This window comes from Eumetopias jubatus, unplaced genomic scaffold (assembly GCF_037043125.1).
Source record: "Eumetopias jubatus isolate StellerSeaLion01/CBP00866 unplaced genomic scaffold, mEumJub1_p1.0 scaffold_6, whole genome shotgun sequence".
Classification (NCBI taxonomy): Eukaryota; Metazoa; Chordata; class Mammalia; order Carnivora; family Otariidae; genus Eumetopias; species Eumetopias jubatus.
Genome location: NW_028274812.1, coordinates 124,428,194 through 124,455,065, shown reverse-complemented (window position 1 = coordinate 124,455,065; position 26,872 = coordinate 124,428,194). Strand labels below are relative to the sequence as shown.

At 42.7% G+C, this 26,872-nt stretch overlaps 1 protein-coding gene across 2 annotated transcripts; it reads right to left on the bottom strand.

Annotated features, from left to right (window-relative positions):
• Positions 1-621: 621 nt before the first annotated feature.
• Positions 622-25,133, bottom strand: WRNIP1 (WRN helicase interacting protein 1). Of its 2 annotated transcripts, XM_028122862.2 has the most exons (7): positions 23,916-25,123; positions 21,547-21,738; positions 20,114-20,355; positions 7,190-7,419; positions 2,748-2,903; positions 1,949-2,028; positions 622-1,356 (listed from the first exon to the last, which is right to left on the bottom strand). In XM_028122862.2, exons 1-7 carry the CDS (start codon positions 24,729-24,731, stop codon positions 1,081-1,083), a joined length of 1,992 nt encoding a protein of 663 aa, XP_027978663.1. In that variant the 5' UTR covers positions 24,732-25,123; the 3' UTR covers positions 622-1,080. The 2 variants fall into 2 exon arrangements, with proteins under 2 accessions (XP_027978663.1, XP_027978664.1); XM_028122863.2 differs by lacking the exon at positions 1,949-2,028 and having other exon boundaries at positions 1,206-1,356; positions 23,916-25,133.
• Between the last annotated feature and the right edge of the window lie 1,739 nt (positions 25,134-26,872).

Genomic DNA, 26,872 nt, shown 5'->3' with positions numbered 1-26,872 from the left:
AAGATATCCAGACTGAGGAGGGGAGTTTGCACACCAGGCCTGCTGAGTGTGAGGTTATTGTCGCTCCAGCCTGGTAAAACTAGCAAAGCATGTGTTGTACAGAAATGATGGAATAAACCCAGACGGCAGAGTATACTATGGAGAAAACAGGAATCCTCATGTAGGAGAAAGGCAGAGCACGTCCCAGGGCATCAGCTGTGTGTGTGGGGCGGGGAGGGAAACAGAACTGACACATTACTGGATTGGACAATCCTTGTGGATGACTATTAAGTAGTTTGGAAAGAATTAGCAGTAGCTGCAAAGGAAACAAAGCTGTGTGTGGTATTTATGTTTAGGAATCACAAAAGTAAAACAGGAGGGTATCATTTAGAAACACGGACCTGCAAGAAGAAACTGGAGGAATGAACAGACTACTGGATTCTTCTATAAGCCATTTAAAACTCTATGTATTCCTTTAAAAATTAAAATGGATTTTTACAAAGATCCAGATTTCTCACTAAGCTTTCCAACCTTCTCACCTATGGGCAGTTTTCTTTCACAGTATTTACCTACCAACATGTGACGGTGACAGATGTTGGTAGCTAGGATCCCAGGTGGGAAAGACGTCAAAGAACTGAAGAGTACTTTGAAATAGTTTTATTGGCTCATAAGACCTTTGCATATAAAAAAAATACCCAAAACACTATGCAGTATTAAATCACAATTACATTTTTTTACCAATTCAAACTACCCTGAATATACATCTTTTAAAGAAAAAAAATCCTACAGAACTGAATTCTGAAATGACATTATGACTTAAATACTATGACAAAATAGATAATTCCTTATAACATTAATTCATTGCACAAAGCTGCCAGGTATTTTCATAAGCATAACCATTGCACAGAGTGCAAATGAACACAATTTCAATGTTACACATTTAGTTGAAGTACGTGTGCCTCCACCTAAGGAACTCTGACATTTCTGGCACAAAATGTTGGTCTCATTTAACTTCCACCGGGCAACCGACTTCACAATTCAGTTACTCTTGCTCTCCTTAAAAAAACAGACCTATCCATCTGCTGTCAAAGCCTACGAGAGTCAGCATCGCCTTTGCTTAAAGAAATCGACTCCTCTCAATTCCTCCGGCAGGTATTCTTGATCCACAGGCTCGCTGTACATGGGGTTGTACTTGTAGCCCTTGCCGTAGCCCAAATCCTTCATCAGCCTGGTGGGCGCGTTCCTCAGGTGCAGCGGGACAGGGGGCAGGGGGCCCTGGTGGTTTCGCAGGCATGCTTTGACGTTGTTGTAGGCGCTGTACACCTCAATGGACTTGGGGGCTCTGGCAAAATAGACTACACACTGGGCCAGAAGCACCTAGGACAAAAAGGAAACATTATGAAGGTGCCAGAAAGTTTCTCTCCTGTAGGATATTTTATGACATCTCTACTTAATTCTGAAAAGATTCCCAATATGCTTTTGTTATCCCCCTTTTATGCCTATAGTCAAGATAACCACTTGTGATGGAGAGAAGAAATTCCTACAGGAGGCGAGAGGTTGAACCAGACCAATGATTTATTTATTTTTTTTGTTAAACAGAAGAACTTTTATTAAATGAATTTTTTCTTAAAACCCCAACATATAAAACATAAACATGAAGCTGCTCTGTTTGTGGGTGAACTTATAGAAACTTCCTGTTCAGCACTTCAATACTTCTGCCCCCAGGAAAGGCTGAGCACTTCCTCTGAAACCACAACTACTGAAAAGTTTCAAAACATGACCTTGTTGATACCTAAGGTCTCCCCTCTCTCTAGAGTCTAAGCTTCTAAAATGGGAGTTAAAAAGCCAAGCAGCTTCTTTGGTGGGCCCGGACATTAAAGGTGATAGCAGGACATGTGTTCAAATCCACAAAGGGACATGGCACAAGAAAAAGGAACTGATTTGCAAGGAACTGAGCTGATTACTTTACCTCACATTCGGGCATGCCTATAAAATGACAGCCTTGGTAGGCAGCAACTGCTTGTGTTAATGCAGAAGGGTCTGCCAGACCTGTCACACACACGGAAAGACAAAGGAAAGTTTAAGTCATAACGCACACTCCCAGCCTGACCTGTCTACGAGCTGCTGAGACCAGAGATCACCGCTGCCTGTAGACGTTACTGACCACAAAAATCCCATTTAGCAAAACGGACTCTTCTCTGATCTCACTAGCTTATTTGAGAGATATTTACTGAGTGGTGTCAAGAACTCTTTCCTCATGGATAAAAACTACACCTAGCAGGAAAAATACGAGAGTATGAATGACAAACGTGAGGAGCCAAGGCCATGCGGACAGGCACAGGGACACATTAAAAGCAAAACATCTACTACACCAAAAAATGTCTTTCTAATGTTTTTCTTTATATAGTGTCCAGAATCTTCCATTTCTATTTCAGAAGCTCTCCAAAGCTGTCCAATGAAAACCTGAACATGTGACTGCAAAGCATTTAAAATATTTTTTATTTCAATGCCCATGTTAGGAAAAGCACTCCTGAAGAGGAAACAGATAATGATGACTTCAGGAATACAACCCCTCAAAAGCACATACACAATGCCGAGAAATAAACCAGTGAGTTCATACTTGTCTTCTTCTCTTCTCCTTCCCTGTCCACATGGTACCAAGAAATTCCTAGGCCCCAAAGCAGTAGCATTCCTGCCCTCCCCCCCTCCCCCAGCATGCAACCCCACCGTCTGTGGACACAGGGTCTGGTCCTTCCCAGAACACTCACCTATGTCCTCACTGGCAAACCTCACCAGCCTCCTGGCCACATACAGCGGGTCCTCTCCTCCTTCAAGCATGCGCGCAAGCCAGTAGAGGGAGGCACTCTGGTCTGAGCCCCGCATTGACTTATGAAGCGCAGAGATGCAGTTGTAATGCTCTTCTCCTAGATACCACAAAAAGGACGTGCTCAATTACGGCCAGAAGAGGGAACCCAGAGATCTCACAGGCGGGTCATCTAAGCCATAGGTTTGTTTCACTTGGTTGATTTTAAGGAAGCCTGAATAAGGGACCTAGGAAAGCCAGGGGAGAGTGAGGTTTGACCGCTGTCCTCAAGCTGCTCAGTGGGCGGGCACAGTGCCACGGCTGCGGGATGCTGGGGAGACCAGAGCAGCTCCATGTGGGGCCTGTGGGCCTATCTAGTAACCCAGTCAGCCTGAGAGCAGGAGGCTGCTGGAGCACCTGCGCGGCCCATGCTGAACCCGAGCCAAGACCCGGGGGGTGGCGGGGGGGGCAAGGAGAGCCTCATGTGGAGAGCTGGTTCTCCTGGACCTCGGTGGGTTGCCACAGGCAAGAGGTGGAGGGGACTGATCTGATGTTCCGTTTCCATGTGCCCCTACTGTCATTTTGAGGAAAACTGTCCCGGGGGCCTGGCTGGAGCCATGAGGATGGAGAGTCAGTGACAAGGACAGCTATTACAGATGGTCCATTTGTTCCTCAGTGTCCTTTCCAGCGGCCTTTCTGGTATCTGAAGGCTGCGGTCACTTAAATCTGGTGTAGGGACGTCCATGTGGCAGGATCCCAGAAGGGCCAACACAGGAACTAACAGCTCTCACCTTGAAAGCTCTGGCAGCCCCTCCCTCACCACTTGGGTCTCCCCTCACTTTTCACCCAGGATTCACATGCAAGCAAATCAGTGAAATGTGCTTTAAAGAGAAATTTCATGATTTTCTGATCACAAACTCTTTCCTAAGTTTGAGGAGAGAATAGTCTCTTCATGAAAGAAAGCAGGGGAGTTACTCTTACTCGCATTAGTCCTTCCTAGAAAGCACCAAGGTGGACAGAGAGACCATGACCTAATTTGCACAGCATTTGGGCCCCAGGAATGAGTCCCAGCAGCTGAACATGCTGGTAAGACCATCCTTGGCCTTCATCTGAAGACAGCATGGGACAAGATGCTGGCCTGCCAGGGAAGAAAGACCCAGGAGGCTGACTGCAGAGGCCTGAGCACCCTCCATTCAGGAAGAGGGCAGATCAGTGGTTTTCAGTCCAGCCAGCAGATTCCTGTAGACAAGTGGACTTGTCATCTATCTCCGGGCTTCCTAGCTAAGTCACAGTGTCATGGAGACAGGCTAGGAAAAGGTTCCAGGTGAAATCCACAAGGTCCTGGCCCCATTCACAGGCCTGGCCAACTTGTAGATATATGGGAGATGAAAGAAGCCATTTCTGCTCCACTTTCTGTGAAATGTAAATAAGGAGGTGGCAACAAATCTCCCCAACACAAACATTACTGTCTCATACCTTTCCTGCAGGTCGACACTGAGAGGCAAATAACAGCGAAGAGCATGGGCTCTAAAGCCAGGTAGCCTGGGTGTGAGCGCCAAACTTCTTAGCCACGACACCAAGAACACGGTACTGATCCTCTCTATGCCTCGGGCAGCTCATTTGTAAAATGGGGATTAAAGACTAGCTGGCTCTTAGGATTCTGAGTCTTAGATAATGTATGCCTGGTATGGAGTAAGCACTACAGAAACATGTAAGTGTTAGATATTACTCTATGCTAGCTTCCATTTTTGCTTTTATCATATAACTTTTTTATAAACCTAAAATTTCACATTATTTACATAGAACCCTGACCTCAATGCAAGGCAGAGAACCTGCTCTCATTTAGAAATTTCTTCACTCTGATACAGAAATACGTGAGCTAGTTACTGGATCCTACAAGTGGGTAACTATATCCTAGATGACATTAAAAGAAATAATTAAAATCTTGGGACTGGGGATTTTTGTCTCACCAGAGTTATAAAAAGACCCAGGAGTATAAGCTAGCAGGTTTCCAGGGCAATGCTTCTATCATCCCTATTTATAGAACACAGCTTGGAAGAGAACAATTCTCTAGGATCTGAACTGTATTTATGAGTGTCTACAGATCCATGGTTGTACTGCTACACAACAGTAGGGTAGTGTGGGGGGGCATAGTCACATGAAATGTCAGACTTGTAGAATGTGTGGGTTCTCAAGGCCCGACCCCAGGCAGCCTCCACTGTCCCCAGCTCTTCCTGAGGCAGTGCAGGGCTATAGAGAAAGTGATCCCCATTGTGCATGGTTCCCCTGGATGGAATGTGAGCCTCGAGAAGCAGAAACCCTAGGACTAGACATGTCCAACATCCACTGTGTGTGTATGGGTGTCTGTGAGTACACTCACGTGAGTGTGTGTTACTGTGTGTGAGTGAATACGCTCTGGTGGGAATCTGGTGACCTCAGGCCGGGGCTGGCGTGGAGGCAGCACCAAGAGTGGGGAAGGACACAGTCCTAGGAACCAGTCTTATACCTGGGGTTTTATACCAGTTTTATACCACTTATACCATGAGTTTTACCACTTGCTTTGTGAACTAAGGCAAGCTTTTTATCTATGAAATGGAGATAATATTAATAACTACCTCCTAAGGTTATTTTGAAAATTAAAAAAAAGGACAATATATGTAAAATACTCAAATATTCAGTATTAATTAATGTTATGTTAAATGGTAGCCTTTTGATTTTTAAATGACAGTCTGATAAAACGTGAAAGAACAGTTCCAGTCCATCTAGTCAAAATGAAGAGTCTCCTTTAGGACACGTACAAAGGAAAGAGACAACTGTTGCTGGAACCCCCAGAAACAGTGGAGAGTCCAGCACATGGGAGTTATTTTTACCTCTTAAAATTTTACAATTTTGTTCATATCCTCCATTCTTGTATTTGGCCAAAAGTAAAGCAAAGCTCTATGTCCAGAACGCTTTACTTTTCAGACTTTCCCAGCATTCCTGACATTCAGGGGTACAGATAGCTGGCTACCTGGCATCTTTGGGCTGTGCTAGGAGAGGTCCTGCTGACCGGCACATTCACATCAGAAAGGAGCCAGGACTGTTTGTTAAATGCCTTTAAGGAGTCCTTGCTAATGTGTCCGTAGTACTTACTAGTACCCTCCACCTACCCAGCTCTCAATCAGCTGAGGCACACTAATGCTGACAAGCTTCTGCCACTTCCCCAAAGTCACAGAGTGTTCTGTTCAACTCATCAGGAGGCAGTGCCTGGAACCCAAAGTCATTCTTAAGCTCCCCCACCCCCTTCTCTAACCAGTTAAGAAGGATTCTCCATCATCAAAAAGCATTTCAGAATACTGTAGACAAAGTACTGCCTCTGTGATATCTGGAATGTTCAATGATCAGCTTCCTTTTCTGGCACAGCTTTTAAAGATGTGGAAATTGGGGCGCCTGGGTGGCTCAGTTGGTTAAGCGACTGCCTTTGGCTCAGGTCATGATCCTGGAGTTCTGGGATCGAGCCCCACATTGGGCGTCCTGCTCAGCGGGGGGGTCTGCTTCTCCCTCTGACTCTCTGACCCTCTTCCCTCTCGTGCTCTCTGTCTCTGTCTCTCTCAAATAAATAAAATCTTAAAAAAAAAATAAAGATGTGGAAATTATTCCCGTTACTGCAATATGACTCTACCCAGAATCAAATACTCAAGTCCCAGAGTCCAGCCTAATCTACCATACGCTAATCTTCATCACCCATCCCTCTTATAAAAATTTACAACTGTGCTGTGCCTATGACATTTAATATTGCCAGGTCATGGATCTAATAAGAGTTTGTTTCAAATCTGTTACCTGTAAATGCAGTTCTACAAAAACAGATAAGTGTACACAGCAAAATTAATTTTTTTAAAAAGCTATTACAACCAAAAACCACATCAAGATCCACATAAACTTCATTTTTAGTTGGGACTGTAGAAATTACGGCCTTTAATTCTCATTAAACTAATAGAAATAAGTCACTTATTGCAAAAGTCTTCTTGTTATTACTGCCATTATAAGTGATCACGAAGATTACTGTCAACTGTGAATGCAGGGGCTTTCAAAAATGTGTGTATCTTAAAAGGCACTACCAGAGAGTAATGGAAAAAATACCTATCTACCTTACAAGATAAGTTTGAAGCCTGCAGTTTTAAACACGAAAACTCCTCTCAATTCTTATCAGGACAGTTTCTGCTCTGTGCCTCTCACAAGAAAGATCGCTCAGGAAGCTAGGTCTTTGAAATCAGGCTCTCAGTTGGAGGTTTAATTCAATTAACAATATGGAGATCCAACTGAGAATCAAGTTCATGTTTTGAACTCAGCTGAAAGTCAGAAGCCTGGGATGGGAATGTGTGGACACAACTTACTAAAGTTCCCCTCTTTTCACTTTCCATTACTTACCTGCTCGGTCATATAAAATATGAGATTGCTGGAGGCCTTCCTTCACATCATTTTCAGTGATCAGAACTCTACTGGGAGAATAGGTTTGCCCACTTTTCTTACAGAACATCTTCCTCGAGCTTAACCTGGCCAGCACTGCCAGCTGTAGTCCATTCAGTCCAGCTCGGGCATCCCCGTCGCTAAGATAAGCCAGAGTGTCTACTGCTTTATCCTCTATGAACACGGACGGCCTGCAACACAAAGAGGGTTACCATCACTTTCCCGTTCGACACTTCTTGTGCTGTAGCACTTCTTACAGAACAGCTCTGTCTTAGCAAGGTCATTAAAAAGCTACCTTAGGTTCAAGGCTTCTGCCCTTGCTCCCTAACTCCTGTTGTCAACATGGTTAAGCATTATCAAGACTGGGAACTGACCTGATCTCGAGTCATGAGATTATTTTACTGTATAAGCACACATACATTAAGCGTGCATGAAGGAGACATGGAAAGATACATACATGGCTTCTCTGGTTCTATCCTACAAGAGTGAAAACTACAGAAACACTAGGGCTTCATTATAGTATCCAGAAAACATACTTCAAACACAGTGCACATCCTGACAAGACAGGTATGCTCAGATCACTTCCCAAACAGGGAAGGGCCAGGATTTTTACAAACAACCCGAGTCCGCAGTTACTCTGGACACAGCAGGGCCTAGAAGCAAACCTCTGAGATTTTGGCCTGAGGCATGCTCCCAAGAGGGTATTAATCACACAAAGCCTGCACAGAGTAGTGGAGAGGTCACTAGCCTGGGTATCCATCAAAAGACTCTGACAGAACTTGGCTGTAAGACCTGAGGTAAGTCACCTACCATCACATTTCCAAATGTGGACCTTCATGAAGGTCTAATTAGGATTGGTTCTCAAGTCTAATTCAGCAAACTTTTCTATTTCTAGTCTAGTCAGACAAAATATCTCACACATTTAGTTACTTAGAGGGGTCTTACTAATTCTTGTCTAGCTGCTAGGTGCACATTTGCAAAGCAAAATATAATTTTTCAAAGGTAAAGCTCACCCATGTCATTGCCAACCTTCAGCTGAAAATGTCTCTATAGTAATTAATAAGCTAATTAGGACCGTCCAAATCAGCTACCTAGAAAACAAAGCACAGGCACCAACTGGGTTGGGCCAAGGCAGGGTGGTAGTGGTCCAGGCCATGAAGGGGACCCAGCCTATGAAGGTCTATGCATAATTCCGTACCATATACCTACCTGCTACTTCGCTTTAGTGACTAGGTTGAATAACACTAATTTGCATTCAATTCACTAATAGATTTGTTTCTAACATTTTTTTTTTTTTTAAGATTTTACTTATTTGAGATAGAGAAAGAGTGAGCACAAGAAGGTGAGGGGGGCGTGGCAGAGGGAGACAGAGAAACAGACTTCTGGCTGAGCACTGAGCCTGACTCGGGGCTCGATCCCAGGATACTGAGTTCATGACCTAAGCCGAGGGCAAAGGCTTAATTGACTAAGCCCAGGTGCCCCTTGTTTCTAACATCTTAAAGACTGCCTCATCCCACCCCTTATTTACCAAAGCCAAGACTTCCAGTTTCTCATCTATCACTACACATAAGGCACCTGTTTTGTCTTAGCTTGATAATGAATGACTCTCTCATCACACTCCTCCTGACAGCTGCCTGGGCCCCAAGAACCATGGTTACAGTTCAGAAGCCCATTCTCCTCCCTTCCTGGCCAGATAGATATTCAAAACATACACCAAACCCATATCACTGGCACTTTATTTAAAGCCAAGGAAGCATTTCTCAAACAGACATTATTTAGCAGATTCTAGATGATTTGGAAGAAAATGACAGACAATACATACTCAAGAAAACGTGTTAGGAGGGACTAATGTCAGAGCGGGTGAGGTAGCAACTGATGTGCCTGAAAGGGAAGGGCACTCCTGAGGCTAGGTTACAGTACGTTATCTCTGAGTGTGTGCATGTGTGTGCAAACACGTGTTATGTGGCGGTGGAGGTGGGTAGAGAAAACCAAAATTGCCTGAACATCTCATTTCAGCCCCAGAACTAATAAAAGCAAAGCCTTCCATCTCCTTGGAAAGCTTCCTAGCAACAAAGAGCCTACAGGATCATTTGCAGAAAGAAAAAAGGAGTAAAGCAGGAGCCCTAATCAATCCTAACTAACTGAGCCATCACAAGGAGTGAGGCCATTTGCTGATCACATTTGTCATCTCCCCATCCCCACTAAATGTTGAGGCCTCAAGGACACGAATTATGTTTTATACCTTTTTTACATCCCTTGTGCCTGGGAGAGAACAGGCATTCAATATCTGCACAATAAATAGACTAATTTCAATTCTCCCCACAATCTCAGAGTGAAATGTCTATTTTTTAAAAATTGTAACATATGGGAAAACATTAAAAAAAAAATCCTTTTCTGTGCCACCTAAAGATGAACAATAGCTACTAGGTCATCTGTCGAATTTCCTTTATGATGTAACCATCAATCTTAAAACCTAATTTTAAAACAAAATTTGGATCATACTATAGTTTGCATCCTTAACAAATACTCAGAACTCTGAATATTACTTTATTTTAACAAAATGTACAAATCACCTATTGCTGTACTACCTTAATGTTAGCATTCTCGTATATATGCCCTTTCTATGGACTTGTCCACTGTGTATATTTAGCGGCATGGAGAGCTTTAGGGACAGAAAAAAGACAGGTGTCCTTATACACCCTAGCATTGACTCTATGGCCTCATTTCCATTGGTCCTCATGCAAAGGCAGCGAGTAGGCCTTAATAATTATGAGAGAAGCCAACTAACAGACTGCGCCACAGATTTATGAACAGCACAATGTAAACAGGCCTCTCAATGGATATTTTATGTGGTTGGAAAATAGGTTCTTTCAATTTTTAAATTTTTAACCAAAGTCCGAATTAGTCTATTGTTACCTTTTTAATCAGGTTTGGTTTGGAGTCACAGGGAGCGGGAGAGCTGCCACAATAAAACCTGAGCTGAGAGCTTTCACCCAAGTTCCCACTGTTCCACTCTCCCTCCCCCTTGATATGATCCACATTCCAAATTTCACCCCCGCCCAAAATGAGGAGTATTTTTAAACACAAATGAATCTGTCAGCAACTCTGTTCAAAGTAGTAAAAGGTGACTGCTGACGGCACTCACAGTGGTCACACAATTTACCAAATGGAATTTTGCTTTTAAGAACACTGTACAGGATGTTCAAAAGGTTCTACCTATCCTCCAATATATCCTGAACCCCAGTTTACATGACCTTGGTTCTGAAAAGTGATAAAATGTGTTAAGATACCTTGAGATCTTAGAAGAGGGAGCACATGAATGCTCATGCTAAGAACAATGAAATAAGGAATACTATATTGATATTTGCAAAACTCCTCAGCAAACAGTAACTATTGCACACATTATCTTGGAAGAGTGCTCCTAGTCCAGAGGCATTATTTTAAAATTTAAGCATAAACTTAGAAAAAAATGGTTAAAATAAGTGCACTGGAAAAGATCATATTCCCAGTTAACAGATGTGGAAATTAAAGATTTAGCCTTATTTCTCTAACTGAAGAGAAATGCTTTCATCTTAGCAGGAATATGGGAAGCATACTGTAAAGACAACTTCCTCCTTTCCTTTTCATTTCCAAGAGCCTGAATCTTTCTGCACACTGTTTTTGTCGCAGATGATACTGGGATTTGGAGAATTCTTTTTAGATAGTGAGCTGTTTAAGCTGGAAGAGGAGTGAAAATAAATGAAAATATACCTGTTACTTCATGGCAGAACAAAAGAGTATGTATGGCTCAGTTAAACTCTCTCTTCATAAATTACAAAACTATACTCTGTGAATCTTTCACTAAAGACAAGGAACATTCCATGGTCAGGGTAACAACTGCTCAACAGTGGTCCTCAACCAGGGATGTGCATCAGATTACAGAGAACTACCTTAAAATACAGATATGTAAATCTAATCACAGATTTACTGATTCTAAAATCCCCAGGGACAGACTCTGGGCACATGTAGAGCTACCCTTCAACAATGTGGGGGTTAGGAGCAATGACCCCCAACACAGACGAAAATTCATGTAAAACTTCTGACTCCCCTAAAACATAACTACCAATAGCCTACTGTTGACAGAAATCTTACCAATAACAAAGACAGTCAATTAACACATATTTTGTATGTTATCTGCATTACATGCTACAATCTTAACAATAAAATAAGCTAAAGCAAAGGTTATCAAGAAAATCATAAGGAAGAGAAAATCCATTTACACTACTGTTCTGTAAGAAATATGTATATAAGTGGACCCCATGTAGTTCCAACCCATGTTGTTCAGGGGTCAACTATATTTTCAAAATGTATTCCTGGTAAATGTGATGCGTACACGTGGTTAAAAGGTAATACTGCTAAATTATAGATAGGAATCTTTTATTCGTAATCCTTTACAAGTTAAAAGTATTGTTCTTACACAAAGAAACGCAGAGAAAGATTTGAATGTTAATATTCACCAGCAGCATTTTAACTTGGTTCTAAGTGAAAGCAAGTGACTCACTTAACTTGGTACCTAGATCCCTTCTAAACTCAGTACAGGCTCATCTCCCTTACCTTGCTTCATTTTATTGCACTTCACAGACACTACATTTTTTACAAATTGACGGTCTGTGGCAAGCCTGCACTGAGCAAATCTATCGGTGCCATTTTTCCAATAGCATTTGTTCATTTCATGTCTCTAGGTTCACATTTTTTGATCCTTGAAATATTTCAAACTTTTCATTATTATTTGTTATGATGAATTATGATCAGTGATCTTTGACGGTACTATTCTAATTGTTTTGGGGCACCACAAACCACACACACATAAGACAGATAACTTTTATCAATTGACAAATATTTGTGTTCTGACTGCTTCATCAACCAACCGTTCCCGTCTCTCTCCCCCTCCTCAGGTTCCTCTATTCCCTGAGACACAATGATATTGAAATCAGACCAGTTAATAACCCTACAGTGGCTTCTCAAAGTTCAAGTGAAGAGTTGCATGTCTTTCCTTTTAAAAACCGGAAATGATTAAGCTTAGTGAGGAAGGAACGATGAAAACCAAGACAGGCCAAAAGCTTGGCGTCTTAAACCAAACAGCCCAGTTAAGAATGCAAAGGAAACTCTCTTCTATTCTGTGAAGGCTGAGAGAAGTGAGGAAGCTGCAGAGGAAAGTCTGCATCTAGTAGAGGTTGGTTCATGAGCTTTAAGGCAAGAAGCCTTCTCCATGACATCAAAGTATAAGGTGAAGCAGCAAGTGCTGATGTAGAAGCTGCAGCAAACCAACCAGAAGATCTAACTAAGGTCAGTAATGAAGGTGGCTGCACTAAACGGCGTATTTTCAATGTAGAGAAAACAGTCTTCTATTGGAAGAAGATATCATCTACGACTTCCATAGCTAGAGAGGAGAAGCCAAAGCCTGCCTTCAAAGCCAGGGTGGTCTGACTCTCCTGGTAGGGGCCAGTGCAGCTGGTGACCTGAAGTAGAAGCCAGTCGTCCTTTATTCTTTTGAAAATCCCAGGGTCCTTAAGAATTATCCTAAATCTACCCTGCCCTTGCTTCATACATGGAAGAACAAAGCCTAGATGACCACACATCTGTGGACAACATGGTTTACTGAATATTTCAAGCCCACTGTGGAGACCTACTGCTCAGAAAAAAAGATTCCTTTCAAAATATTCCTGCTCATTGACAATGCACCTGGTCATCCTGAAGTTGTAGTGGAGATGTATAAAGAGATAAATGTTGTTTTCATGCCTGCCAACACAACATCCATTCTGTGGCTGATGGATCAAGGAGTCATTTCAACTTTCAAGTCCTATTATTTAAGAAATACATCTTGTAAGGCTAGAACCTCTGATGGATCTGGGCAAAGTCAACTGAAAACCTTCTGGAAAGGATTCACCATTCTAGATGTCATTAAAAACATCTGTGATTCATGGAAAGAGGTCAAAATATCAACATGAACAGGACATTCATGTCAGGACATTGGGAGAAGCAGATTCCAATCCTTATGGATGACTTTGAGGGGTTCAGCACTTCAGTGGGGGAAGTAACTGCAGATGTGGTGAAAATAACAAGAGAACTAGACTTAGAAGTGAAGTCTAAAGATGTGACTGAAATGCTGCAATCTTGTGATAAAACTTGAATGGGTGAGGAGTTCCTTCTTACGGAGGAGCAAAGAAAGTGGTTTCCTGGGATGGCACCTACTCCCAGTGAAGATACCGTGAAGACTGTTGAAATGACAACAGAGGATTTAGAATATGACATAACTTAGTTGATCAAGCAGTGGCAGGGGGTGAGAGAATGGGCTCCAATTTTGAAAGAAGTTCTACTGTAGATAAAATGCTATCAGACAGCATCACAAGCTACAGAGAAATTGTTTGTGAAAAGAACAGTCAACTGATGTGGTAAACTTCACTGTTGTTTATTTTAACAAATATGCCACAGCCACTCAACCTTCAGCAGCCACCGCCCTGATCAGTCAGCAGCTGTCAACATCAAGGCAAGACCCGCCACCAGAAAAAAGATTAAGACTTGCTGAAAGTTCAAATGATGGATAGCATTTTTTATCAGTAAAGTTATTTTTAAATTAAGGTATGCACGTTGATTTTTTAGACATAATGCTATTGCATATTTAGCACACTACAGTGTAGTATAAACATAACTTTTATGTTCACTGGAAAACCAAAAACTCATTTGACTCACTTTATTGCAATGGTTTAGAACCAAACCCAAATTACATCTGAGGTATGCCTATGGTTAGAAATATGCCTCACAAACCGGCCCTCCTGCAGTCAAGCTGGACGATCTTGAACACATTCTTATACCTTTTTGTGCCTCAGTTTCCTCATCTAATAAAAGGAAGTAAGGATACCTATATTGAAGAGAATCATTCTAATTAGCCCATTCAGTAACATACTTTCTAGAATTGCAAATCTTCAAAGCAGAGCCCTCAACTCTGCTGCTTCCAGGATAACCAGACTAAATAGAACACAAAACAAAACTACTTTCTCCAAAATGAGAGAACATCAACTTCACAGATGATGCCCTGTTTGTGTTTAATTCCATGGCAGCACACATTCCCAATTACACTCTACCTTACACCTGGTAGAGAATGGTGGGATGAATGGTGGCCTCCAAAGATGCACCTAAATCCTAATCTATGAATTTAGCCATATTAAGGATTTCAAGATGAGATCATCCTGATTTAGTATGAGCCCTAATCCTAAACGTCCTCATAGGAGACAGTAAGAGAAGACAGAGGCACAGAAACAGCCATGTGAAGATGAAGGCAGACATTGGAGTGGTCCTGCCACAAGCCACCAGAAGCTGGAAGGACAGACCCTATCCTAGAGCCTTCAGAGGGAATGTGGCCTGCTGACAGCCAGATTTCAGACTCAGAGCCTCCATAACTGTGAGAGAATAACTGTCTATTGCTGTAAGCCACCTAGTTTGTGATACAGGTTTTCCCCACTATCCGAAAGTAGAGGGTTCCCTTGAAATCTTTTGCAAGCCAAAATGGCATAAAGTGAAAAGACCATTACCATTAATTTATAATGGAGATTTTTTTAGTGTTCCCAGACCCAAAAAGTGACCTCTGTTAGGCTTTTCTGAGATCTTAGGACACATCTTGCTAACAGATACACAAAATAAATTAAGATAAAGCACATGCTCACAGACATGATCCAAAGATATGGTGGTGTGATTCACGATGTTGAGTGTAGTTCCCAGGGAAGGAGCTGGGTGGGCGCTGCCTCTATAGAGGACTCACTGAAAAACAAGTGTCGAATGCTGTTTTTGCTTTTTGCTTTTTTTTTTTTTTGGTAAGAGGGAAAATCCTCTTCTGATTTCCTCCATGGATGTGAAGTGGTATAATGTGAACTTTCAGAAAGTAGGGGATACCCATAATTTGTGATGGCAGGAAGAGGAAAGAGATGCAAGGTCAGTGAGATTGATTGGTGTTTCTTTCCGGTTGCCATTATTTTTGTCATCATTTTCGTAACATATGCTTATATACCTTTTTTTCTTTATAGCAAACCATTTTTAAGGAGAATTATTAAAGTCTACTCTAACTAAATCCACAACTCATTCTGATCAGTACTTTCTATTCTGGTGTTCCACTACCTTTCTCTCCATTCAGTGTTTAGAAAAGATTATTTTTGAAAGGCAGGCCATAGTATTAATATTAATAATATTAATTAATAAAACCCAAACAAACCAGCCTGAAGCCAGTCTGTGCGGGCGGGCTCCCCTCTCCCGGTGATTAGAGAAAAGCCCCAATCTCAGAGTCAAGCTGCAGCACCCTCACTCCAGCAGGACAGAGCCATTTTAACTTCCAACCAACTGCTGGAACTGCCTCGTTGGACAGCGACAGGGCAATCCCGGCTCCTTGCTCTACTCTCCTCATACCCACAAACAAGCGCAGTTATCTGGCCCACAGACAATGGATTATTTAGGGGTGTTTTTGAATATGTGTGTGTCTTATTATCTGGAATCTATAACCCTTCAAAGCAGCAAGTTCTCAGAGTGACTAAACACTAGTTCACTTTCTTACTGCCAGCAGCACAAGGTCACTGGATGACAGACCATGGATTTTTTTTTTCCTGGTCTCCGAAATTAACCCAGTGCACAGACACCATGCTTCACAGTTTGTACCATGTGACCAAGATGCTTAGTGAAGTATATGAAAACTGCTGATTACCCAAACGGACCAAAAGAACTATGGTATGGATAATTCAACATAAATTACCAGCTTACCTCCATCTTTCTCTTCACAATCAAATCACAATTGAGTACAGAGTACTACTTTGCAGATGTCTCACTAAAGCTGTGAGGTGGTAAATAAGGGAGTAGGGGTGGGGCAGATACTGTTCTTTGGCTCTTCTTCCTTCCTGTTGCCTGGAATGCAGATATGATGGCTAGAGCTCTAGTAGCCACCTTGGGGCATGAGGTAGAAGTCATGTGCTGAAGGCGGTACAGCAGAAAGATAAGGGTCTGGGTCCCTGATGATACCATGAGGCTGACTAGCAGCTGCATTTTTTTATACTTGTCTACCTTCAGACTCTTTTACATGAGAAGGAAAGTTCTATCTTGTTAATGCCAGTTAATTTGATTTTTTTCCTGTTACATGCAGCCAAACCTAATCCTAAATGGTTCAATAACGCTGAGTACTCCCTCCCTGCTGAAGCTCTTCTCTGTGGAGCATCCTTCTGGTTTTCCTACCTTTCTAAACGTTGTGTCTTCTCCTACACAACAAATGCTGACAAGTCCTCAACTTATACCCTTAGTTCCTGGCTTTCTTCAGCTCTCCTATTCAAACACATGGGCTTTATGTTCTCTGAAGTGCTGGTGGCTCCCAAATCTCTGGCTCAAACATCTCTACTACTCTCCTAACTTCTTTACCTAACTGCCTAGAAAACCTCTCCATATGAATCATCCAGAGGCCCCACAAACTGAGCAAGTCCTGAACTGAACTCCACACTTCCTCTGCTCCTCTTCAAATCCTTCCTGTGAAAAGTGCAACTATTTGCCCAGTCATCCTTTTTCCTCCCTCCTCACACCCAGGCTCACAACCCAACTGTGCAACTTCTCAGACCAGCTCCTGCTTTTGTTCAAGTCACCTGCATTTGTTATTTGTCTTCAGCACCACAGCAATAGCTTCCTAACTGGTCTTCCTACTCCCTGGTGAGGGGTAGGGAAGATGGGACTTGACTCCCTCCAACCCACCCTCTCCAATGCTATTCTCATCTTCCTAAAACGTAGAGCTGTTATGTCACTCCGTTGCTCAAAATCTATGGTTTCCCATAGCTCTCCGCATCACTTACCTTATCTTAGAACACAGGTCTTTCATAAATCTGGCTCTGCCTCCCTCCCTGGCTTCACTGACCATCACTTCCTCACACCCACTCTCCCACTCAGCTATAATGAATGGATCAGACTATTTATTACTACCTTGGACTTTTAGGGGCCATATTTCCTTGCCAAAATGAGCTTTCCATTTTATCTAAATTCTGCTTATCCTTCAAATTTCAACTCAGCACCGCCTCAGCTGCCAGGTGAGATATCGGATTTCACATATTCTAGATGCCTCCTCTCTATCCTCTACCACTCCTTGGTCATAACGCAATCACAGTATGTTCCTGGAAGCCATTTACCTACCTTTCTCCTTATCATAGACTAAGCTCTACAAAGGCACAGGAATGTGCTTTTCAGCACTCAGCCAATGCCTAGCATATGTGGGGCCTTCAACTAACGCTGAACAAATAAAACACAGAAGGAAAAACTTAGAAAGAACACTTTTATCTTACTCTAATGGGAATCTGTCATGTACAAACATATACTAGATGAGAACTCACAACTCCTCAAGAAAAATCAACAATTAAGGATCAGCTTGACTAGTGTCCAGACCACTACCTGCTCAGCTCCTCATGAGCAGCCGTAAGTAGTCTAGATTTCTCTGTAAACTAGGGCACCAACACACAAGACTACAAATGCACTCATGGTTTCCCAGAGAAGTAATTATTTGGGGTTTAAAGTCTTTCCTTCCAGCTAAATTAGTGTAACCAAACTAATTTATGTCCACAAGAATGTATATATATTTGAAGACAATCAATAGATGTGAAAGTACAATTTTACCTAAAATTGAAAGAAAACAATATCCATTTTTAATTCTCCATGGCAACTGGGGTGGTCAGATGCTTCTGTTAGGAAATCACTTACAATGTAAGAGTTCTTTTTGTGGCCTATGGCATCTCCTAACCTAACTTTCTTGTCAGAATTACTAACAAGTAGATCAATTAATGAAGCTTAATAATCTTTAATTTCATTCTGTTTCTTAGGCAATAGTATTAAAGACAAAGGTTCTTGATACCTGGGCAATGGGACAATCATCCCTTATGCTGGACTACCCAAAAATAAGATTAAACTATTTTTCTCATATTGAAAGTTAGAATTTATTCATTCACAAACCATTTACTAAGCATGTATACACTAGGCACTGTGCTGGGAATATGAACAAGGAGGACAAGTTTTTATCCTGTTAGCCCTCCCAGGAAGGGGAGGGGTGGGAATTAGAAAGGAAACAAGTGAATAAAAATAAGTTATAATTAGGATCAATTCCAAATGAGTGGTAGTGGAAAAAGCAAACATCTATTGGACATGGCAGGTTTTCTCTGACTCAGTGGCAATTTTAGCAGATGAAGAGTTATTGGCTCACTTTTGTATCAGGCTCCCAGTCTCAGTAATAAGAGAAATCTTAATTCTTTTACTTGATCCTCTCAAATTTTACTGTGTATGCAAATGATTCGGGGATCTGGTTAAAATGAAGAAATCCTTTTTAAGATGAGCTCCATGGTTCTTCCACTGTCCTTCTCATTTCACCTAATTATGGCATGGCAGTGATTGGGGAGAGAAAAAACCTGAGGGTACCTGAATAACAATTCCATGAAATCATGACATGACTAAAATCAATAAAACTACCCTAGATTAATAAAAATGCAGGATATATAGTTGTAGATATGTTATGATAACCAGTACCCAGAAAAAAAAATACACAGGAATATGTTGGGATATTTGTTCCTCTGTCTTCCCATTTTTATCAGTTGGTTATATGAGTTTTATAGTGAAAATATTGTTTATAGGACAGCTATACTAGATGTGAGGACTGGCTGTATGTAGCCCGTTTTAACCCCGACAAGTGCCAAGCACACAAAGGGCTCCTAAGTATGGATACACTTAATGGATACCAGCAAGTTCCATATTTCTTTTAGGCCACAATTTTGATGGCTATGCCATCACAACTCTACCCTAAAATGATGTGACTTTGTTGCGCCTGGGGGTCCTTGGCCATGTTTCAAGGCTTTGTGAGGCACAGCATAATTTCTCCTGCATGAGAAGGGGCAAATGGGAGACGCCAGACACACAAGGAGAGACTCTTGAAACTTAAACCCTGAACCTAAAACTATGTCTTGTTCTTTAATCCTCATAGAAGAGTGGCTCCAGAATTTGGCCTCAGGGCAGGAACTAGCAGCTGTGGGGTCCACAGCATGAAGAGGCAGGCATTAGTCTCTCATCACACCAGATTATGTTCCACTGTGTTATTTCAGTTGACACATGAATAAACGACATCTGAAGAATATATCTGAATATAAAGTTAATCTCTAACCCAAGTAATCTAATTGATTATACACTATATATATACTCTGTATATTAATGAACTCACACAGTACTCATGATACAGAAATAGGTTGCCAAAAGGAAAGAGAGAACTTTTAATGTGTCATTTTCAGGTAAAATTTCTTTACTTTTATAGAATTGAGCTTGACTTTTAAAATGTGCAAAAATAATTCTAAAAAGATTTAAAAATTGTTATGATAACATTTATATTAATTTGTAGTTAGTACTTCTAAAAGAGGAATAAACTGCAGGAAAAAAGAAATTGGAATCTGAATATAAAGCTCAAAAGATTTGTAGGTTAAGCCTATTCCATGAAAGAAAATAATCCGTAAGGCTTCCCATACATAGTCTTCCAAGCCTTATAAAAAAAGTGTGTTAGGAAAAAAACAAAATCCTTAAGCACAAAAGCAAACACCCAAGGACTGAAATAATGGGCAAAACAATGTTAAAGCTTGAAAAATTAGATGCACCCCTTATAGGGCTATAAAATCCATCTTAAAAAAAGGAAATGTTTGCAGAGATACATTTGGTACAATTGAGCACTTTCCTCCGTTCTTGTTTTCATTACGAGATCATTTCTTCTCTGTCCCCGCCCTCTCCTTACTGCCGTCCAGCCCTTTCTGGCCCTCTGCCAGGGAATTCTCTGAGAGGTGTGTGCCCCCATGATACTGCCCGCAGTCAACTTACTCTGAACTGCTGTTACTGCTGTGGCTCAGAGGGTCAGTGGGACGGCTGGAGTCTAGGACGTGGATTCCCAGTGAGTTGATCGCCCGCATTAAAATAGTCACCATTGCCTCTACGGGAAGCTTCTCAAGAACAATAACCCGACAGCGGCTTAGGAGGGCAGCATTGACCTGGAAGGAAGGGTTTTCCGTGGTTGCCCCAATCAGAGTGATCGTCCCACATTCCACGTGAGGAAGGAAAGTGTCCTAATCATGGGAGGAAAACAGAAGAAATTGATTCCAGTCAACAACCTGCAGAATCCTATGTAAGTTGCCCATTCCTTCCTTTTCCTAGTTTTCAGTTCAGGAACAACAGCTTTATATTCATTGGAGACGGATCCACTGTTGGGAGTGGAAGCACTCATGCTTTTTAAGCCAAAAACACACCTTTTGGACTGTGAATGTCTAAGCCTGGCCACCTGCTGGCACACTAATAGCTCAAAGTAGAATTCTAACGTAGTTTCAACATAAATGATTTTTTTACTTAAAAAATTATCTTCTATTCTAAGGCTTCTATCCCAACTGGCAGATAGCTTAAATACAGCAGCTATTTAAGTTTAAGAAAACACAAAAACATTAGTATTTCTAAAATTTTCCTCTGGAGTACTCAATCATAATAGTTATTCTTCCTAACAAACTTGGTAAATATGCCTTGGTGAATATGTAACCACGGGATGTTGTCTTACAGGGAAGAAATGCTAAGATGAGTCAATGCTCTAATGAAACTGAAAGTGATAACATCCTGTCAGAACTCTGAAGAGTCTATTTAAAAAGAGATTCAGATAAAAAAATAAATAAAAAAAGAGATTCAGATCAGGAACAAAAACTTATCAGTAAGGTTTTGTAAAATATTTCTATCTCTGATTAAAAAACATTAACACCTATATCAAAGAAAAAAGTGTACTTGAAGAAAAAAGTTAATGTTTACTTAGAAAGGATACAAAAGTGACTTGGCTTTGTTTATAAAAATAAACTGTCCTTTTACTTTTATTTCAGAAAGCCATTTAAATAAGTAGTGGTGATTAGATCTTGTAACATTCACCCTGCTAAGTGCCTGAGGTCACAGAAAAGTAACACTGTATAGGGGAGAAGTTTAAAAATATTAAAATAAGGATCTTAAAATCAAGTTAAATTGCTTATAGCTCAGGGCCATACTAATAATTTCATTTATCAGATAGAGAAAAGCATTTTCTTGTCACCAAAAAACACCAAGAAAAAGTGGGGAAATAGGCTCAAAGGAGATGGGCTAACAATCTATACCTCTGTATACATAGAAAATTAATGATTACAACGGTCCTTACATTTGCATAGTGCTTTATGCTTTTCAAAGTAATCTCACATACTTTATATTCACTGTAATGTTCACAATGACCAAAAGGTAGAAGGAGGTTAATGTACCTGCTGAGATTTATTGAACCGATGAATCTCATCAATAAAAAGGATGGTTTTCCTTTTGAAAAAGCTCTTTTCATTCTGAGCTTGTTTTATGACATCTCGCACATCATTTGTCTTGGCATTTGTTGCAGACAATGTCACAAATCTTATACTATGTTTCTTGCTGTTGTTGGCTATGATGTGAGCCAGAGTGGTCTAGAAAATATGACACACAGAGTTTGGAAAGCTGATCAGACACAGAGAGAAAAGCACCCATGGGCATCAACAACAAGCAGCATCAGCACTATTTACCAAGCAACTTGAACTCTAAAGAACGCTCAGCAGCACAGATACAATCCAAAATACCACAGCACATTTTTAAAAAATTAAAAAAAAAATGTTAAAACAGGAAAGTAGCTAAACGTTAGTCTAATCCTGACCTTTTCTCCTTTATACCTAACCCTGTTTGATTCCTTTTTTGGGGACTCTAAGATCTTTGGAATCCCCATAAAGAGCGGCTGTCTTGATTTAGCAGAGCTTGAGTGACAGCTGTGACCCCTTGCAGCCAAGAAAGCATTACTGTTGAAGGACTAGTTGTAGAAATGGAGTGCAGAACCACAGAATCAATCAATTCTACAACCGGAGGCTCATCAGTGCAGCTTAGAAAAGGAGTGAGCCTTTGAACTGAAAGACCAATGACAACTACCTAGCATTTAAGATGACTGCATGCTGCCAACTCTGAATGTCTACTTTGGAAGGAGATTAAACAATAGCACTTTGATCATGTTAACAGTTACGAGAAGACAATGGCGAGATCCAAGGAAACCACTGCTCAGTGCCTGGCATTTACCAGGTGCTCCATAAATGTGCATATGCTGTTATTAATATCATTATTGTTAGCAGAAAAGTATAATAGTAAGAACGAATATAAAAAAAGTGTTTAATGAGAGAGACAAATTTGGTCCTGAATGAATGGAAAGGTGCATTTTATTTTCTAAAGTTTCTATAGTACCATTAAGATACTGTGGCTGCTTCTTCATCAAATCTCGGCCTATGGGCTCCCACACCCATATGCCTAGGCTTGTGACCACCAACCACTATGCTGAGCCGCCCATCACATCTCTTGTGTGGCATCTTCTATTAGTTCACCCTACTCATTTTCCTCCGGAGTTTTTTCTTGCCATCTAGTCTGCCAACAGCTGATTAGCCATTCTCATGACCTTATGTAAAGATTTTGTGAACAATTACTAATAATGCTCTTGCTCAATCTCCTAAATGGGGTAGCAACTAAATCTACTACCAGGTAAATTATTTGGGATAGATATGATTTATTCCTGGCCAAAGGGAAAGTATGAGTGTGAACAAGAAGGCACAAAATGCGCAAGATGCATTCTGGGAACTGGAGCAAAGGAAGGTGTGATTAAGTTGGCGATGAAGTCGGAAAGAAAACTAGGAAAAATCATCAAAGCCCTTGTATACTAACTAAGGAGTGTGAATCACAAAGCTAAGAGGTGATACTGAATTTTGCCTTTTACTCACGGGTGCTCATCTTCCTCTCTCTTCCTGTGGATAGAAAAAAATCATATATTTAAACACCTCTTAGCCTTCTCTGTTTTGCTTATCTCTGCCACTGTTTCTCAAGTGTTCTCCAATGACATGTTTTCTAGACCCCAATATCTGAACTACCTTCCTCTGGACATGTGCTAATTCCTAACAAGGTACATACAACTGGACACCAAAATGCATTGATGTTTCTTCCCTCAAGTAGAAAGCATAGTGAGGATAGTTATGGAAATGCTAGATGAAAACAACTTGGAAAGGGAAAAGAGTTTTCATATTAGTCTTGTTAAATGAACATATTCTCAAGGATAAATAAACATCAGTCTGTTAAAATAAACCAACAGCTAGAGGGAGGGAAGAGAAACACAACTGAAACAAAAAAAATTTTGATCTTTTGCCCCCAAGCTAAACCCACGTACCTACAAATCGAATATACAAATGTTCCTCTGCAATTTGTAGCATGTCATTTCCTTGAGAACTGGGTCATTAATGGGAGAGTGGGGGTACACGTTGGAACACAAAGATCAAATCTAAGAGTGCAAATATTTTTGTAAACCTATGAATTCAGACATCTTCGTTTTGAAAATGACCGGAAAACGTGTCTTACAAATCTGGCGGGGTGTGTCTTTTTCACACCCATCACTAACTCCACCTGTGGACCTGGTGCTGCCCCGGCTCAGATGGTATCTGAAGCCCTGCCCTCAGGTCTCAACATCCACGGTGGACGCGCGGATTCTTCGGGGACGGCCTCCGCCACGGCTCTCTGACCGTTAGATCCACGCCCGACCCGTAGAGATCAATACTCGGAACCCTCCTGCCAAGGCGGCACTCACCTTGCCGCAGCCCGGCGGGCCCCACAGGATGAGGGAGGGGATTTCGTTCGTCTCCAAGAGGGACCGGAGCAGCGTCTCCTGCCCCACGGCTCTGCTCTGCCCGATGTAGTCCTGCAGCGTGTCTGGGCGCATCTTATCGGCCAGCGGCTTGCCCTCCAGCATCTGCCGAATCTCCTCCGCCGCCAGCGCCCGGGCGTGCGGGCGGCCCCCACCGCTGGCCCCGAAGGCGGCGGCGTCGGCGGCGTCCGCATCCCAGTGGCCCGGGTCGTCCTCGCCGTCCGCGTCGGCGTCCCCGTCGCCATCGCCCACCGCCTCTTCCTCCTCCTGCGCCTCCGCCTCGTCCCAGCTCCGCGGAGACGCGCTGCCCGCCGCCGCGGCCGCCGCCGCCGGCCTCTTTCCCGAGCCCTTCCTCCCGGGACTGCTGGAGCGGGCCACGGGGAAGTCGGGGATGAGGCGGGCGCCGCTGGGCGTGGGCGGCGCGTCGTAGCTCTCCCGGCTCTCGGTCTCGCCGCCGTCGTCGCCCTCCTCGCCCTCGCCCTCGCTGCTCTCGGCCGCCGTCGGGGTGGCCGGCTGCTTCAGCGCCGAGCTCTCGGAGAGCCGCCGCCTCTTGGCGCTGGGAGGCGAGAGCCCCTTGGCCCGCTCCCCGGAGCGGTGCGGCCCGGCCGTGGGCTCCGCGTGCCCCGCGGGGTTGAGCAGCAGACAGCGGTCCAGGTGCGAGTTGATGTGCGCGGCGGGCATCATCTGCTGGCACACGGGGCACTGCACCTGGTGCAGCTGCGACAGGAAGGGGTCGTCTTCCGGCCCGCTCACCTCCATGGTGGCCGCCGCCCTCGCCGGCGCCCGGCGCGGCCGCAGCAGCCCCTGCGCACGCGGAGGGCTCGAGATGCCCGCCGCTAGGCCCCGCGCCGCGCGACCCTCGCTCGGGGAGGTAGCAGGACGCGCGCGGGCCGGGGGAGGGCGCCGCTCATGCCTCACGTCCGGAGCTTCCCGCGTCGGCCCGCCCTCGGCCGGCCGCCGGGGGCGCCTCGCGCGGCGCGTCGGGAAGAGTAGTCCGCAGCCGTTTAGCTCAGCCGCCGCTGGAAACGTCTCGCGCGGCGCGTCGGGAAGTGTAGTCCGCGGCGGCTCAACGCAGCCACCGCTGGCCTCGCATCCCTCAGCCTTTCGGGAAATGTAGTACACACTACCCCGCCCTGGCCGCTGCGCGTCCACTTCCGGCCGGCCCCTAGAGCCACCTTTGTGAGGGGCCGTGAGGCCGGCGGGTTGCGCGTGCGCAAGAGCGCGCGGTGGCGAAAGCGGCGTCCCTGTGAGCTCTTCGGGGCCTGTGACACCGGGGCGGAGTCCGTGACAACGCGCCGAGATTGCACCTGGGAAAGCGGCTTTTCACACCCAGGGAACTGAGTGGGCGTGTGGGGAGGGGTGGGGAGGCCCACGACAGGTTGTTTCTAAGTAAAGGGAAATGGGGAAAACCCCCAAATCCTGCAGAAGAAAACTGGACAAAGGATCTGAACAAAAGAAAACAATGCAAGCAACTACACGTCTGAAAAAAATGTTTACGTCAGAGAAATGCAAATAAAGAGAACATTCCCCCACCTCACCCCCTTTTTGATTTTTGGCCTTTTCATCCAAGGGCTTTTCACTTGCACAAACTTAGATGCTTGTCTCAGTCTGCTATTTAAGAGTTAAAAATTAAAAACAGACTTAACTCTAAATGAGGGTTAGCCAAGTCAGGTCTATTTACCCCCACAGCAATAAAATGTTAGGCAATCAGTTAAAATTAACGTTATAGGCAGTGACAGATAATGCCCGCCATAAATGAAAAAAAAATGAAATTAAAAAGTGTATTACACATTTTCAAATGCTAGGATTACCATTTTCTGTGATTTTCTACTTTTCTGTAAACCTCTCCTTTAAAAATGTATCATAAGCATGCATTTATTTTTTTGGTATTTTGGAAGAAAATAAATTGAGAGAGTGAAGAATGAAAAAATAACGAATTTTAGGAAAGAATGAACTTTTCTAAAAGTTGACAAGAATGGGATTTTTATTTAATCTGCACAAGAACATCTCCATGAAACTTATCCCAAAGCAAATGCCTAAGGATTTTATGTCTATGCAAGATGTTTTTCCAAATAGGGGAATGACTCTTGAGGAACTAGAAGTAGACAAAGAATAGTAATCAAAAGATAGGGTAAAGGAAGCATTGTTTCTGTTGGTACTGGATGTCAAGTGTGTGGCCCAGCCTCCTGGTAATTGTGAAAAGGTGTGAGATCTGATTTTTTCATGGTTTTCTGACTAGCTATGTTAGGCTCAAAAATAAAATTAATAGAAAATGTATGCAAAATGAGTTAAGAATCTTTATTCTTTGGTCATCATAATCTGAAACTGTGCAAAAATGAAGGAGCATGACCTCTTATAGCCTCTTACTTATCGCCAGAGCAACCAACACAGGAACATCACAGAAACAAGTACTTTGAGGTTTATTAGGGCGAGAAAAAGTCTTTTCCCCTACCCATCTTAAGTTTATTGGCCCCCGTGAATTATATCTTCAAAAGAGACTAAAAAGAGAAAACAAATTAAAAAAAGAAAAACATTAACACGTTAGGCACTGATATACATGGAAGTACTTAGTGATGAACTTGGGCTTACTACATCTTAACCAAAGAATAATTTGTAGAGGAGTGACAAGACAAAGGAAAAGAACTGAGTTTCAAGAATGGCAAATAGTGGAAAGGTAAATATATGGGAAACTAATGGAAGATAAAGGCCATTTAAGTTTGGGATTCCTCTGGTGCCATCTGTGGGCTGATAAGGGTCTGGAGTTGTCTCTGAGGGTAACTAACTTCTTTTTTTTCCTTAAGATTTAATTTTATTTATTTATTAGAGAGCTAGTACGAGCAGGGGAGAGGACAGAAGGAGAGGGAGAGAGAGAATCTCAAGCAGACTCCATGCTGAACTCG